The following is a 16,154-nucleotide window of genomic DNA, read 5'->3' on the forward strand; positions in this document are numbered from 1 at the left end:
GTGGTTATAAAGCAGCAGTTCTGCTTTAAAAGGAAACACCTCACTGATGACAGAGGTCAGAGGAGAATGACCTGCTTAAAGTCAGCCAATCGATTATCGCAGCATTGCTGCTGACTGTGTCTCTTCTAATGGCTGCTTCCCACATAGTAATGCACCTATATTATCAATAGCTTGAGATCACTGTACAGCATGTACGGCATGTATGTGGACTCCCCCTAAGTCTTTAGCTTTGAATCCAGTCAAAACCCTTTGGTGGTGTTTGGCAGCATGAACGTGCAGCTACCAGATCTGCAGAAATGATGTGATCACGGAGCAGGATAGCAAGGGAATGTTTCCAACATCCTGGGGAGTAAGAACCAAGCCTGTCATGACAGTAAAGGGAGGGACTATACCTCATGAGGGAGGACAACGGGAAGAGAAAGCAAAAGTCAAAAGTGTCAGTAAAATGAACACTTTTCCTTGTGTTTCAGGTAAAAAATCCCCTGTGGATGGCAGGTTTGAACTTGAACGACTTCTCTTTTGCTCTTCTATGGAAAGTCCATCGTTACACAGACTTTTAAACAGGGAAGTTGGTTCATTCAAAGAAAGCATGGCTGATTCCCCTCTGCTTTGTGTTTGTTGTGTTCACGTCCACTTACTGTAGCGCACAACATGTTTTACAAGTCCACAAATTCAGATTCTAAGCGTGTTTATTTTTTGTAACTACAGTCCTTTCATCCTGCTTCTACCAGCCCCTTTATTATGTACATAGGACATCTAATAAAGTGTCAGGGGTGACACCTGCGGCTGCAGACCATCTGCTCCAAGGTCTAAAGAGGATCTCTGCAGGATTTTTGCCCTAATTCAACAGCTTCGCAGTTATAGTGTTGGTTAAATGGCTTGTTGTGGAGCTGTTTGCACTACCTCTACTGTCTGTAGAGATAGTGAAACCAGCCTTGCAAGATAAAGGCCGCCAACACAGAGTCCTCACAATAGCCAGCTCGTGGCTATAAGATCGAGAAAGCTATAGCATAATTTTAGATCATTGTGGCAGAGCCGACAAAAAAGGAAACGACTGTGTGACCGAGCGAGAGGCCACACACGATTAAACATCGTGCCGGCTTTTTTCAAATGCCGAGAATTGAAAAACATAGAAGCATGCGAAACAGATGCAGGACGATGGAAGTTTCAGATAAAAATCCCCTCTGGATGGCAGGTTCGAACACAAACTGCTTCCCTTTTCCTCTTCTGTGGAAAGTCCACAGCTTGTGTTCCCTAGTGACAAATTTCCACTTTAATACATTGTGTGTCCAGAAACAATCTTCTAAGTGGTTATTTAAGTTACTGTTTCCTTTTCTATCGTTTCAACTCAGTCTGGACATTCTCCTCAAACGTCAACAAAGCATTTTCACACGGGCAACTGATGCTGACTGCATGTTTTTTGTCATTCTCTGTAAACCCCAACAGCCACATTCAAAGTCAGTCAAATCACCCTCTTCCCCATTTTGATGCTTGGTTTGAACTTCAGCCTTCAGTCGCCTTGACCGACCATGTCTACGTGCCGAAATGTACTGAGTTTAGACGTCTGCGCTAAAAAGCAGTTGTGTGTGAGCTGAGGGTGAGCTTTTCTGTGAGATATCGTCTAATGTCCGATTTTAAACAGCCCTTCAGATATGATTCTTTCTATGTGGCAAGTTTAAACTCCAAGTGCTATGTTTGGCTGCTCCTGTAATATCAGCGAGGCATTTCCTCCTTAAATTAAAGTATTATCATTTGTATAAATGTCCCGGAAGAGGACACTGACAGATGACTGTAATAAAGTTGAGCCACAAACACTCATTAGTGTCTGTTGCTCTGCACAGAACCATGATGTCTTGTGTCTGTGTGTGTGTGTGTGTACTTGTATTTGTTACTTCTTTAGGACCTTTCCTGGCATAAAAACTGACCTTGTCAGGACCAAAGGTCATCATGGAGACCAAAACCTGGTCCTAGTTCGAAGCTCATTTCTGAGGAACTGGTTAAGTTTAGGGCTGACATTTGAATTGTGGTTAAGTTAGAGTTAGGGTTATACCCTAACTCTCTAAAGTTAGGGTTATACCCTAACTGGTCATGGACAAGGGTTTGGTTTATGAAGTCCTTGAAATGGGAACCTGTGTGTGTGCGTGTGTGTGTGTTGTCTCAACAGTAGAAGGGCTTGTGGTGTTCTGTGTTGCCACGGTACACTGGCTTCAGCTGCTTTTCCACAGCACAAGACCGCTCGCATAGACTTCACCTTTGTCTCACATCCCATCATTCCAGTCAGGCTGCTTTCCAGCTGACACTGCCTGCAGACAGAGTGGGGACGATGATGCGGAGAGACGGAACGGCCCTAGCGATCTGCAGCAGCAGCAGCGCAGAGGAGAGACACGAGGGAGCTTAGAAATACAGCGCGTAACAATCCATAAGTAATGGCTGTGTTAACTTCCACTGCTGCACTTGGGTCGATAGAACCCGCTGCATGTGAGGGAAGACAGGAAAGAGGGAGCTTCCATTACAGCGCATTCAATGATGACGGCTGTGTACTCAGAAGAGCACAGTCAGAGTGTCTAGGTTTCTAATACGGTCCCCATTTCTCTTGACTATCTATCTATCTATCTATCTGTCTGTCTGTCTATCTATCTATCTGTCTATCTGTCTATCTATCTATCTATCTATCTATCTATCTATCTATCTATCTATCTATCTATCTAAATGCCTGAAGACGCCAGAAAATTGTCCAGTTTGTGTTTTGTCACTGTAACCCGAGATGTTGTTTGGTGCCATCAAAACTAGACTAAGTGCTGTGTGTGTGTGTTTGTGGAAGGAAAAGAAAGAGAGAGGAGTTGCAGATAGGGGATGTGGGTGGTTGTTTTCTTTTTCTGTGAGACAGTGGGTGTGGGACATTCAGGCGAGGGTAAGAGAAGTTCCGCGGGCCACGTCTGTGTGAGAAAGGAGGCGGTAAAAGAAGTTAGTCGGGTATAATGTATACAGTAAGTCTGGTGGTGTGAGTGTAGTGCCGTAAAAGCAATATGTGTTTCTCGTGACACCATTGGCCATAATCTTGCAAGGTTGGTTTGGAGACAGCCCCCAATCTCCCCACAACAAGCCATTTAACCATCACAATGGCTCCAAAGCTGTTAAATTAGGATAGAAAATACTGCATAGTTCCACTTTAACACTACATTAATGAACCTCTGCAGGTCTTATGAGGGAATTAAGAGCAGCTTTAGGGTCTTTGATGGGGTTTAAACAGTCTGATCCCATCATAGCTCATTTAGAGCAGTTATCCATGGTCTGTGACTGAGAAACACACACACACACACACACACACACTGTGTGCCTCTCATACTTGTGTGTCTCCCTCATTTGAACTCAATGAACTCAAATCTCCCTCAGCATCAAGACAATGTGATCGTTCACCTTGACATCTGTGTGTTTGTGTGAACAGAAACGTCAGATTAGATAGTGACAGTGTTCATCCTCATCATCTCGCTCTCCATCTGTGCAGCTGCAGATGTTGATGCTGCGTGAATGAAGTAAACAAACACGAGGAGAGCTGAACTTTAATTTGTTTCATATTGAAGAGCTCATTCTGCCAAATGAACCAACACTGACTGGTGCAGCTGGAGACTTCAACGATTAGTTTGACTTCTTCACTTTATTTATTTGGGTGATGATTATGCCGTCAGTGAATTATGTGTGTTAGTGATTTACATAAACAAATTCAGATGGATGCTCTACCTGTGGCACAGTAACATCATCTAAATGCAAAGTTTTGTATCCAAGGCCGAGGTGATAATATATATGATGTCTGCAATTCATTTTCAACAAATGTGGAAAACGTGATGAAACAAAACGAACCCAAGGTCCACTTTACATCCTTCCTGGCAAGAATCTTGAACTTCAACACGTTGTCAACTGAACCCATCGCCATGACAACTGAGCCAACTCCATCAACACATGAAGACCACAGTCTGGGGCAAAAAGCTCCCGAAGAAATCGAGTAAAAAGGCTTTGAGTTCATTTTTCAAGCATTCAATGTCAAGTTCACCCTTTAATGCAAATAGTTAGCTTGCAGTAAAGGGATAATCCAGAGATTTAGACAAAGGCTGACATATCCAGACCGCTCCTGTTTGTCAAACACAGGCCTTCAGTTACACGGATGTATCCACTCATTTGAATCTGAGATTATGCTGATGACATCACTATGGTAAGTTTTTGTAAGTAAATGTCTTGTGTGGTAAATGGTCTGTATTTATAAAGCGCAAACCTCCAGTTGAAAGGCATATTGCTCTACCACTAAGCTACCGTCGCCCCATACTCAACATTACTCCAACCTAAAATAAATCCGAAAGACAGTTTTTGCACCTTTATACTTTTTGTATTTCACATTATATATAGTAATTATACAGTATTTCTATTATATTTTTTACTCTTCTTTACTCTTCTACTCTTAATCATATCTTATTCAGTCCCACTGCAACCCTTTGTGTTAGATTAAACTTCCTCCTATGAGAGATCCAGAAAAGTACAACTTTTCTTTTCCTACCCTCATTATGTTTATAGATTTGTATGTACAAAATAGATGGACTGCTCCTTTAATTGGGTGTCCATCATTCCTCTACCACTCTTCTTCCCACACAGAAATATTGAAACCTTATTTGTCCCACCATAAAATTAAGAATCATCCTGTGAAAGAAACATGTATTCAATAAATCAATAAGAAGAGTTTTGTTCAGCCACGTCAGAGACACTGATCATAGTTGGCATCATCCAGAATGATGACACACATCGTTGGCAGAGGATAACGACAACAACTGAAGATGCAACAGAAAGAAGAACTGAGACTGTGGTTTGGGCCACTTCTTTCTTTAAGGATTAACCGAGTTTCCTTCCCAGGGAACCCGTCTAAAAATACACAGCGTCTGTCTGCGGTAACCTGTGCTGCTGATGCTGCTTCTGAAGCTTCAGTGAGGCAGCAGCAGCAGCAGCAGCAGCAGCAGCAGCAGCAGCAGCAGCAGCAGCAGCAGCAGCAGCAGCAGCAGCAGCAGCAGCAGCAGCAGCAGCAGCAGCAGCAGCATGGCGTCACTCAGGTGCAGCAGTGAGTTACTGATGAGCTACTCCCTGAGTCATGTTTGGTCTGAGTGTCATCAGGCTAACACAGGACACACCAATACACACAAGAGCTGCAGTAAACATCTATTCTTATTCAGCTGTCAGTCTTTTGGCTGTGACTGGATCAATAATTTGGCAGCACGCGGCTGTTTTGCCCCCAACCTCCTCTGAATTCCCATCCCAGCCACACTTTATTCTAATGCTATGTTTAAAATTCAAAAAACAAAAATTTGAATTTAAAAAAAGAAACTACATTAGTCATTCCCTTAGGGGGGAAACATGGGAAAAATCGATGCAATGCAGCCTCCAGCAGTCTCACTCTTATCTCAAATTCCTGCTACAAATATGGAAGTCAATATGATAACCCACTTATCATAAGGGTTTTACAGGAGATTGAAAATGTGTGGTTTACTGTCTTTGACTGTGTCTGTAAAACAGAGACATCTACCTGAGGCAGGAATAAACGGTTTCTCCTGCTGACCCTTTATCTGGTCTATTCTAATGTTGACACTCTTACACACACATAGTCACCATGTGGTCTTGCACAATAGCGAGCTGGACACCAGATCGGCCAACAGACAACAGGGAACAAAGAGAAACAAGGCTTAAGGGCATTTCAGTCCAGACTGACGCACATAATACCCAAATATTTTGGCCCACGGTCACCGTTTGCGGCCGAAAGGGCTCAACATGTCTACTCATCATCAGAACTGTCCTGCCAGAATAATCAGGGTAACATTCCAATCTCCTCTCCGTACCTGAGGTGGGGAGCAGAGATCCATTAGAGGATGATCGTCTGAGGATCCGCAGGCCGTCACTCCAGGAGCGGGACTTGGGCAGCCTCTTGAGGAGCCGCCCCAGCCGCCGCGAGACCTGTCCGAAGCAGGCGCTGCTTACTTCCCCTTCCGAATCACCTCTGACCTCCCCGAGATGCAGCGAGACCTGCCCGAGGAATGTCCTGCTCACCCTGATGCCTTCAACCCTCCTGGGCCTGACCCCGACCCCTGCTTCCCCCGTTGCATCCCCCCGCCCCGGGGCGAGAGGTGCTATCTGTGCCATGGGTGCAGCATGGTGGCACCATCCAGCAGGCACAGTCCTGTGAGCGTAGCCCTCGCTGGCTCTCTTGTCCTGGCCCCGGCTGGCCCTGTCCCGCTGAGGACTGCTCCAGCGCCAACCCCCCCAGTTCCCCACTCGGCCATCCCAGCGCAGCCACTCTGCCACCGGTGCCACGCTCCGAATAAACAGCCCCCTCTCCTCTCGCTCTGCCACCCCTCCACCTGTACTCCTCACACACTCCCTAATGCTCTCACCTCTCGCTCGTCTTCACTCTTCTCTCCTGTTGTCTGCACCTGACTGATCTTCCTTGCACGTCAGTGTGCAGTCATGAGCCCCGATTGTCCGCTGTGCTGCTACTTCTGCCTCTCTAACTGTCTGTGTTATCAATGCTGCCTCATCCTCTCTCTCGTTCTCTCTCCCTCTCTCCGCCTCCACTGCAGCACCCACACACTCTGCAGCAACAACCAGTCAGCTTAAAGCGACAGAGACCCCACAAAATACAGTCACAATCTCTGCTCTCCTCTTTGCAGTGACAACAAGAGCATCTACAATCCTCATTCAGTCACTGAGGACATGGTGGGATGTTCATGCAAAAGACTAGAAACCTCACAAATCACTGCAGAGCTGGTGTGTGACGCTGCTGCCTCCTCGCTCTTCTCCTCTTGTTCTGTCACCTCGGTGTAAAAGCCCACAGCCTGGATGAAGTGAGTCAGCCGTCCTTTCAACAGCAATGTTTGCTGTGTCTCCATCACGGTACAGTTTCGGTTTGGCACGGTTTGGAATGGTAAAGCCCTGGGTCAGGCTTGCACTTCAACAGCACTGACAGTATCAGAACAGTACCTTAAGTGTGGGCAGATGACACAACAGACAACAATGGAGGACATACAGTTTGCCTCGACTTCCATGGGATATTTACAAGCAAGAGAGGGACGTTTTTCTGTCGACCAATCAACTGACTGATGTGGGTGGAGCCGGTCTAGCTCCACCATGATGGACCATACCATTCCAGTCTGGTACCCCAAGGGAAGAGTGCCAAAGAATGGAACTTGGTGCTGGTTATTTTGGTACTATTCCTCATCACACCAAAACAATATGTTGTGTACTGTACCAAACTGAATTGTTCCACTCAGTGTAAGGATGTGTATCACCTCTAACGTGTGAGTGTGTGGGTCGAGGTGTTGAGGCGCGTTATCCTCCTGCCCTACTTCTGTAAAAGTGAAGAAGTTGGAGGAAGACGATGTGGTTCTATCACAAGTGTATGACATAACCACGAGCAAAGGATGCACTGATGTCATCTGCGTTCTCCCACTGCAGTGCTTTGCTGAACGCAGCCTCAGTGTGATGTAACGTGTGTCTTTATCTCTCCCTTTATTCCAACATTTCTCGAGATCATTTTCGTCCTCTCCTCTCTGCCCCGACCACCTCTTCCTCCGCCGTCCTTGTCTCACTCGGCACCAAGGACGACCTAAATATAGTCTTGCTTGAAAGTCCCCACTGTTCTGCCATACATACAGAGTACAGTGGAGCGGCAATGCACTTTGATGAGATCACACACACTGCCGTGTTTCTGCACAAGCAAAATACCAATGGCCGACTTCCAATATCTGTCAAGGTCATATGATGCTAAACTAAGCAAGTGAAGCCTTGTTTTTCTTAGGCCCCGTTCACACCTGGCATTAAAATGTAATTCTGAAAGTGTCTCCCATCTGTCTTGACCTGCCCTATAATCAAATACACAATGATGTTATGACCGGGATCATGAACGCAATGTTTTTATCAAGTCTGACTGCACAGATTGTGTCAGGTGTGAACATGATGGTGCGTGTTTGTGTGTGTACTGGTGTGTGACCTTTTCTGGCAGAAACACCGACCTTGTCAGGAAACCTGGAACTTACGAAGCAGAACCTGATTTCTGAGGAAATGGTAACTTTGGTTGGTTGGAGTACATATTTTTATGACACTACTGTAAAAGATCCATCCATCCATTAATTACCGCTTTATACTCAATATTGTAAGAACTCACCACTCCTTCTCCCCCCTCCCTTCCCCTGTCATGGCTATGTGCATTTGGGGCCAGCAAACACAAGCTGTAGAGTCCATTCTCGACATTGAAAAAAAAAAGCTGGTCCCATGTTTACCCGAGACTTCGCGAGACCTCCTGATTCAGAGGACTCTTCTGAGGAAACAAGCCATTTAACCATCATAATGACTCTGAAGCTGTTAAATCAGGGTCAAAATCCTGCATAGTTCTGCTGAAACAAGAGAAGCGGCAGTAAACCAAAAAGCTCTACTCTGTATGCTGCTGTAACATGAAACAAGATAAAAAAAAGAAATCTTGTGACTATCAGTGTACAAATAAATGAATGTTGTTTTTGTGATTGGATCTGAGGACACATTCGAGACAAACTAAACAAAGCTGTAACAGAAGGTAGTATGTTGAATGTGAAGTATTCTGTCCAGCTCTGACATCAAATTCTATGTTTTCTACTTAAGACACATGAGCCCTGAAGGAATGTTTTGGCTCCAGTCTAGTAAAAACTCTATCCACTGCAGGTCTGGCAGAGCAGCACCAGTGGTATGTCGGGACAAGAGGGTCATTTGCCATTTAACACAACTCGTCTCCCACGTTTTCTTCCTTCACTGTGAAAGCAGCTTTGAAAAGGGACCAATGTGGAGGTTCTTAAACAAGGAACCTACTGTGTTCACGGGGGAGAGGGAGGTAAAAGAGTGAGGGGATGGAGTTAAGGGGAAAAAATATATCCTCTAGAGAGTGATCAGGAATGGCATGGGGCATAAAGAATATGCTGGGAGGGTAACTGCAAAAAGTCTGGGGCATGTGTGTGTGTGTGTGCATTGACCAGCACACGATGAGCCCACATGTTTAAGTGCTGTTTGAGTAGAGGCAATGAAACAACAGGGACCTCCACTCAGGGTGCAGCAGCTCACGATTGAGCATTCCTGAACCACATTCTTGTTTTGAAATCCTGTTTTTGCTGTGGCCTCCGGGACGTTCACCTCGTCACACGGAGCAGAGACTTTAAGGACTGACGACAACAATCCGAAGTTCACTCACTATATTCTGCTCACGCAAACAATGTTTTCTGAAAAGACTCCAGTCATTCATTGATTAATGCTTCTCAAACACGAACATCTTCCTCCTTCACAGAAATAACTCACAGAGGTGAGAAACCAACTCGGCACTGCCGGGACAACTGTGTGAATCCCTGAAGGCTTTAATTAAATATTAACCTGATGTCTGACTCCATCTGTAATCCCAACCTCTCCATCTCCGAGACAAAATCCCAGACAGTAGACACCCATAGCTGGGATTAAAGAGGCTGCCAATCCCCCTCCCTTATCCTCAGAGTCGCCTGACAAACAGCACAACATGAAGAGATGAACCAATTAAATCAGGAGAGGTAAAAAAAACAAAAAAAAAACATTACACATCATCCTGTCTACTTTTGGGATTTTATTTTTTTTTACTGTAATCTGCTTTCTAGAGAGCTCTACAGCAAAACAATTGTTGTTTCTGAACCCGCATCGCAATTTGAAACTGTGCAATTTGCAAATCACAAAGGCTGCAATTTAACTGTTCTATTTTTATTGGTCTATGTTCTACGCCAATTTAAACAACTGTACACGTACACTATATTCATTTGTTGTTTGCCTGTTGTTTTCCCACGCCTTTAGGGAAACATCATCAATTAAATTAATTAAAGCAGACATTAAGTCTGGATTCATTAACCCCATCATCTCTTAGGAAATAGTTTGTTTCCCAAATGAAAATGATATTAAGTCTCACAGATGTGGCTGTAAATTAGTTAGTACATGATGCACAAATTTGTTCCTGTCATGATTTATATTATGTTTTGGTTGCAAGACAATTTACCATCATCCCAATAAAGAAAGAGTGGATTAGAATATAGCAGCAAATATGACTTTTTAAATCTATAATAGGATTAATATTGAACTGAAGCTTAACTTGAAAAATATATATTAAAAATCAAATCAAAATCACAGTATCTATCATTAAAACAGCAATTTAACATTTTACCATAACCATACCAGAGCCTATACAGTGTAAATTATGCCCCATAAAAATATCTATATGTGTGTTTTCATGCATACAGGCAGAGGGATAATATATAGATAGAAATACCACATATTAAACTCACATTTATGCTCCCAGGAGGAGCAATAAAAGAAAAAAAGGAGCACAAATATGGGAGGGAAGCCAGCAGTAGGAATTAATTCAGTGGTCTATATAAAACTACACTATGTGACCGGTAGCTCTGGTTAAAAAGACAAGCTTTTCATGAGGAAAGAAGCAAACAGCTTTTTGTCTGTGAGCTTCATATGCAATATGGCAGCACAGATAGAGGGAGGGTGATAAATTAAAGACAGACAGAGGGAGCGAGGCATACAGTGAGACAAAGAGACAGAATGATGGTTGTTTATGGTTTCATGGTCTCCGTCTCTCACTCCCTGTCATTTGCTGGGTGTAGTTGAAAGGAGAGCATGCGTGCATGTGTGCGCAGCTTCTATTTCGGCAGTTTTGGTTGCCACAAAAATACCCAGAAATGCCCTAAATTTGCATTGCCTGACATAAATGTTGTGGTGACCCCCCATGACTGCGCACCGCAGTCACGTTTGATGTTCTACGAGAGCAGTGAACGGAGAGAAAGACGGATTGCTCCAGACTAGAGGACAAAAAAACCCTACAGCTCATTAGCTCGATCCGCACAGAACAATTAAAAGTTAAAGTGTGTGTGTCTGTCTGGGTATGTGTGCGTGTTGTGAATTTCGCTCCAGTAAATTCTGCTCTCGCTTCACTGAGCTCTTGCTGATCGCACACTAAATCAGACGTCTCTGCAGTGCTGGACCAACTCTAGCTCTTTCCCCCCGATCCCTCGCTCACATTGGCTCACTTCCCTCCCCTATGCTCTCGTCTTATCTCTCATTCTACTCATTTTTATCACCCTGCCTCTCTGCACCTCCTCACCAACTCTCGCCACTATTTTCTTTTGTCATCCCCAATTTCAAACACTTGTCATTGATTTTCCCTTAGGTTTATTTCCCCCTTTTCATTCGGTCAGATCTTCATTTGCTCTTTTTATCCCTGATTTGTCTTCTCACATAAAAAAAAACCCCCCAGATAAAAATCCTGTATCTATATAACACGATGCTCTACAGCCCCTCCTCCTCCTCCATAACAGAGATGTGCTGACACAAAGCCAACTCAGCAGCCGCATACACTCATGAACACACACAGCACTTTGCCATGTGCACATATAAAGCTCTGTTCAGAGCTCTTTTTTTTATTCTTTTAACAAAATGTGCCTGTAACTTATGACACTTTTCCATTATGTTATTACAGTTCTAGCACGACTCAACTAATGTGGCAGCCACTGATTGGTCGGAGAGAGTCGTCACTGGAAGAGTCATGAGACTAAAAAGACTTTAAAATCCCAAAACATGCCCTTGTTCCAATCGGGGCTCAAACCCGGGTCTTCTATCCCACATTTAGCAAGGAAATCTTCTAAAATCACAATATTTAACTGCTGACAGCTGGCGATCATGAGCTGAGCCAGTCCATCACAGGGCTGCACATAGAGACAAACAACCATTCACTCTCACACCTAAGGTCAATTTAGAGTGTCCAATTTACCTAATCCCCATATTGCATGTTTTTTGGACTGTGAGAGGAAGCCGGAGAACCCGGAGAACACCCACGCACACACAGGGAGAACATGCAACCTCCATTCAGAAAGGCCCTTGTTGCATCCGGGGTCTCCTTGCTGCAAAGGCAAGAGCGCTAACCACTACACCAACCGTGTGGCCCTTTAAACTGCAGTTTTACACAGCTGTGCTATGATGGCCCCGCCCACGTTGAGGAGGAACTATGAAGTCATGGGAAACGACTGATGCCTGATACCATACCGCATACAGTCGAGTGGAAAAGCGCCATTAGTGTGTGTGCGTGTACACATGTTGAAGATTTAACACCTCTCCTTCAGTGCCAAGTGAAATCGGATTGGCCCCGAACAATCGGTGACCCAGAGCTGTGCAGGTGGATTTATGTCATCAGTCTGTTCCAGCTCTCAGCCAAACACGCTAAAGTCAGACACTGCGGTAACGCACTGTATGTGACTCTGGAGAGACACCAGGCACAAGTGTTCAACGCGGATTACTGTGATCTGACATCCTCAGCAGTTACGAGAAAAAAAAGAAAAGAAAAGAAAAAGTTAAAACGCTCACAATAAATCGTTAGCTCTTTCTGGATTTCACCAGTGTGTCAGTGTAAATTCTACTATCTTTCCCCCTGCGCTCTTTCCCTAAGCTGAGGCTGCAAATCACACAGAGTCTGGGAGGCAAAGCTGGAACTGGAAGGACAAGATAATGAGCTTTCCAATACAAGATTGCTGTGAAGCAAGAATGCTTTCAAAATGTTCTTGTCTGCATCACACGGGCTCAGTCATGAAGGCACATGCTTGTTAAATGTGTGTCTGTGTACATGTACACATACACATGAGTGTACTGTATGTAGAATAAGTACTGTATATGATATCATCACAGCTCAGGATAAAAAGTGCTCGCGATAAGTCGATCCTGGTGAGGTTTCAATGTCGGGATAATCACGAATGGGGAAAAATCGTTAACATTTCACACAAGTGTTAAGTACTTAAAGGCGGGAGACAACACGGGCTATGATGTTCTTATTTACAAATCTTGTTTTTCACCATAGAATATTCTCTAAAGAAACATTAGACAATTTTTTGGTAACATTGATTTAAAAAATCGTAAGAATTGAAACGCTTCATTTCATTTACTTTGTGACGCCGACGCCCCCGGAGTTCACCGTTTTTATGTTTGAAAAAAAACGGAGAAAAATACGGACGTAAAAATATACCAGGCTAGACTTTGTTCGCAATACTAGCTTTTCATAGTACTTTGCATACACAAGCAGCGTAGCAACATGTCTACGGTTAAAAAAGTGCTATTATCGGTAAAAGTAGCTGTGTTTGTAGAGTGGCAGCGACTGAGGTTTTTTTCAGTAATTGCGGGACCTCATTATTTAATAAAATTTTATTTCCCATTCTTGTTTTCATTTGAGAATATTCACGGAAAAAGTATACTTAGTAACCTAACTTTTGCTAACATTATTATATATTTTGTAACGTTAGCAACAAAATATGCACAAAAAGAGAAATTTGCCCATGTGGTCTAAGGTTGCATTTCATTTATTTTGGAACTCGGAACTGGGAAAGACGTCACGTTCCAGTTCCAGTTGAGAAGTCAAAAATGCAAATGTTTCTCTGGTTAGCCATTGTTAGCAATACAGGGGGATAACAGCGCTCTACATCTAGGTGTACGACTGATTTATTTCTGCGAAACAAATATGACAGAAGTGCACTTCGTGCTGTTTAAATGTTGGGGTTGGTGATGTTGCTCTGAGTTGGAAATCTGACCTCAGAGGTCATTTGGAAAATCTGACTACAAATGCATAAATAAGTCCATGATTTATGATTTATTTTAAAGTGCCACAAAGGGGAGTCAGCATCTTCACCAACAATTGTCACATTTTAAGTCTTATTTATGATTCTTCTTTTTAACTTTATATCATTGCCTGGAAAATAAAACATTTGAGTACTTTTCTGTAGCATTTCCCCAACTTTTTTGTAAATGACTATCTTAAGTTCGCCTGTTTTTGTATGGACAAAAGCCTGGCCTGAAACTCCTATTTTAATACAATTAATTACATATAATAAGGCTAATTGCAGTTGCTACTGTTTTAATGAGGATAATCGTGACAGGAACTTTTCATATCGTGCTGTAAATGTACTGTGTGTATTATAATAATAAAAAAGAGTAAAACGAGTCCTCTGACTCAGATCTACTGTCTATACAGAAAAGTTGAACTGTCGTTGACTCAGAAACTACTTACTTTGACATTTAAGAGCCTGCGCTGTGATCCTCCGACTACACGCATCACACCAGTCCTGCGTGACGGGCTTGGCTTCAAACTGGTGTCCTTCACCGTTCTCTGTCCGCACCCGTGGGTCCAGCCCGTGTCCCTGGGGAAAGATGGACCAGGCCTCCCTGCGGGAAGGTTCTTGTCGAGCCAGTCTCACGACTCCACTCTTGGCCTGAGTGAGTCGCTCCAGCGGGAGAGAACCGCTGTGTCCTCCCGCGGACAGAGATGCGGAGCCGCTGTTCTGCCGAGACTCCCGGTGTCGCTGCGCGTCCTGCGCGACACTAAAGCCGGACCTCTTCAGCGAAGACTCCCTCCAACAACCACTGGTGTTCTGGTTTAAATCACAGTCTCTGTTGCTGTTGCGGTCACCGGTGGAGATGTTCACGTGTCCAGTTTGTCTGTCGCAGTCCGCGCTCTCCTCGTCCTCCTCTCCGTCCCGGTCCCGGCTACGTGGATACGTCATTCCTCCTCTCACCGCCGTTTTTCCCACTGGTCCCGGGGACAAGGCGTGCGCTCCCGGCGGTTCCCCCTCAGGAGTAACGGCTTCGCTGAACATCATCTTCTCCATGGACGCTTTCCTCCTCGCGCTGGTCAGTTTGAAGACAAAGCGCGGCAGTTCTGAGTCCAGTCTGTGCTGACCCACCACACTGGCAGACGCCATTGTCACGTTGTCCAGTGATGTGTGTGTTCTTCTGTTGTGAGTGTGTGTTTTCACTCCGTGCTCTGAATGTAAACTCCACTCACGCCCGCGACAAGCGTGTAGTTGTGACGCAAGGGATCTGACAGCTTTAAATGCGGCGAGCGCGCTCCCTGTGGGCGGCGGGGGCGCGCACCAGTGCCTGCCTCTCACACACACACACACATGCAGCAGGTTTGATGAGTAACTGAACTAGATATTGAACTAGATATTTTATCTATATCGTGACATGAAACAAGTTATTTTGTATATCGTCATACAAGACTGTTCCTGGTTTTAAAGGCTGTTGCATTGATAATCATCATATTTACATAGAATAATTTACAAAATACACTTAATATTATTTGTATGTATTTGTATTTGGACAAAATTATAGTTAAAGGACTGAAAATTGAATTCCAATGCTATATCATTAACGATTAATTAAATATTCAACCTAACACTTGCAGGAATCCTGAAAACATGCATAAGATCTGTATGAGACCTCAGCAAGAAAATGGAATTAAGAAATATGGACCCCCTCCATTTCTCTTGTAATAGTTGTCCTATTTATTCTTTATTGTATGTTTCCTGAATAGTTTGAAGAATATACACAGTAAAGTAAGTTTATTCTTCTTTCTTTGCTATTTCCAGATATGGAACAATTCATTTTTTTCCTGTTATTCCTGGAAGTTATGGATTATGCTTGGCTTAAATATGTGTGTGTATCTTATGCTTGTCTTTATAATAGAATACTTATTTTTTATGAATTGTTAGATCAGATCAGAAAGTAATCTAGGAACAATTTGTATGAACGGCTTCCCTTTTAATAAATACCAACTGAGAGACACCGTTTCTAAAGAAATAAGTGAATAAACAGTGATGTTTACACTTCTCCAATTATCTATTCAAGAACCTCTTTCTGCTAATGGAAGAATTTCCTGTCTTCTCACTGTAGGACATTTCCATTACACCACAAAAATGATAATGTCTCTACAATCAATGACTGCTATAGTTTCATTGTACCATGATTGTTACGAGTGTATTAACATGTAATATTTTCAAATGTTGTATTTTGTTTTTCCCACTTGTGTTTGTTGAGTCATGCTCAACTTTCATCTGTTTCTGTTATTGTTACAGGGTTGTGCTCTAACTTCCTAAATTCAATCACAGTGACATTCATGTGAAACCACTTACTACGCAACAACAAAAACAAAACAATTTATTTTTTTAATTTTCTGTTTGAAAATGACAGCATTTTCTTTTAAAGGAAACATAATTAATATTATGTTTTTGACAATATCTAGTTGTTTATCAAATGTCCACTAACTA

At 43.4% G+C, this 16,154-nt stretch overlaps 1 protein-coding gene across 4 annotated transcripts in view; it reads right to left on the bottom strand.

Moving 5' to 3' along the window:
- Positions 1-14,913, bottom strand: part of rassf5 (Ras association domain family member 5) — a 97,625-nt gene extending 82,712 nt beyond the window's left edge. For 3 of the 4 annotated variants that reach the window (XR_009240428.1, XM_058631918.1, XM_058631917.1), the window contains exon 1: positions 14,117-14,913. Coding sequence is in view for 3 of the 4 variants with exons in the window: in XM_058631918.1 (XP_058487901.1) it covers positions 14,117-14,807 (691 nt within the window). In the remaining variant the exon portion in view is untranslated. Of the gene's footprint in view, positions 1-5,870; positions 6,992-14,116 lie in introns of those variants that run through there. The other variant, XM_058631919.1, reaches the window with a different exon arrangement.
- Between the last annotated feature and the right edge of the window lie 1,241 nt (positions 14,914-16,154).

This window comes from Solea solea, chromosome 6 (assembly GCF_958295425.1).
Source record: "Solea solea chromosome 6, fSolSol10.1, whole genome shotgun sequence".
NCBI lineage: Eukaryota > Metazoa > Chordata > Actinopteri > Pleuronectiformes > Soleidae > Solea > Solea solea.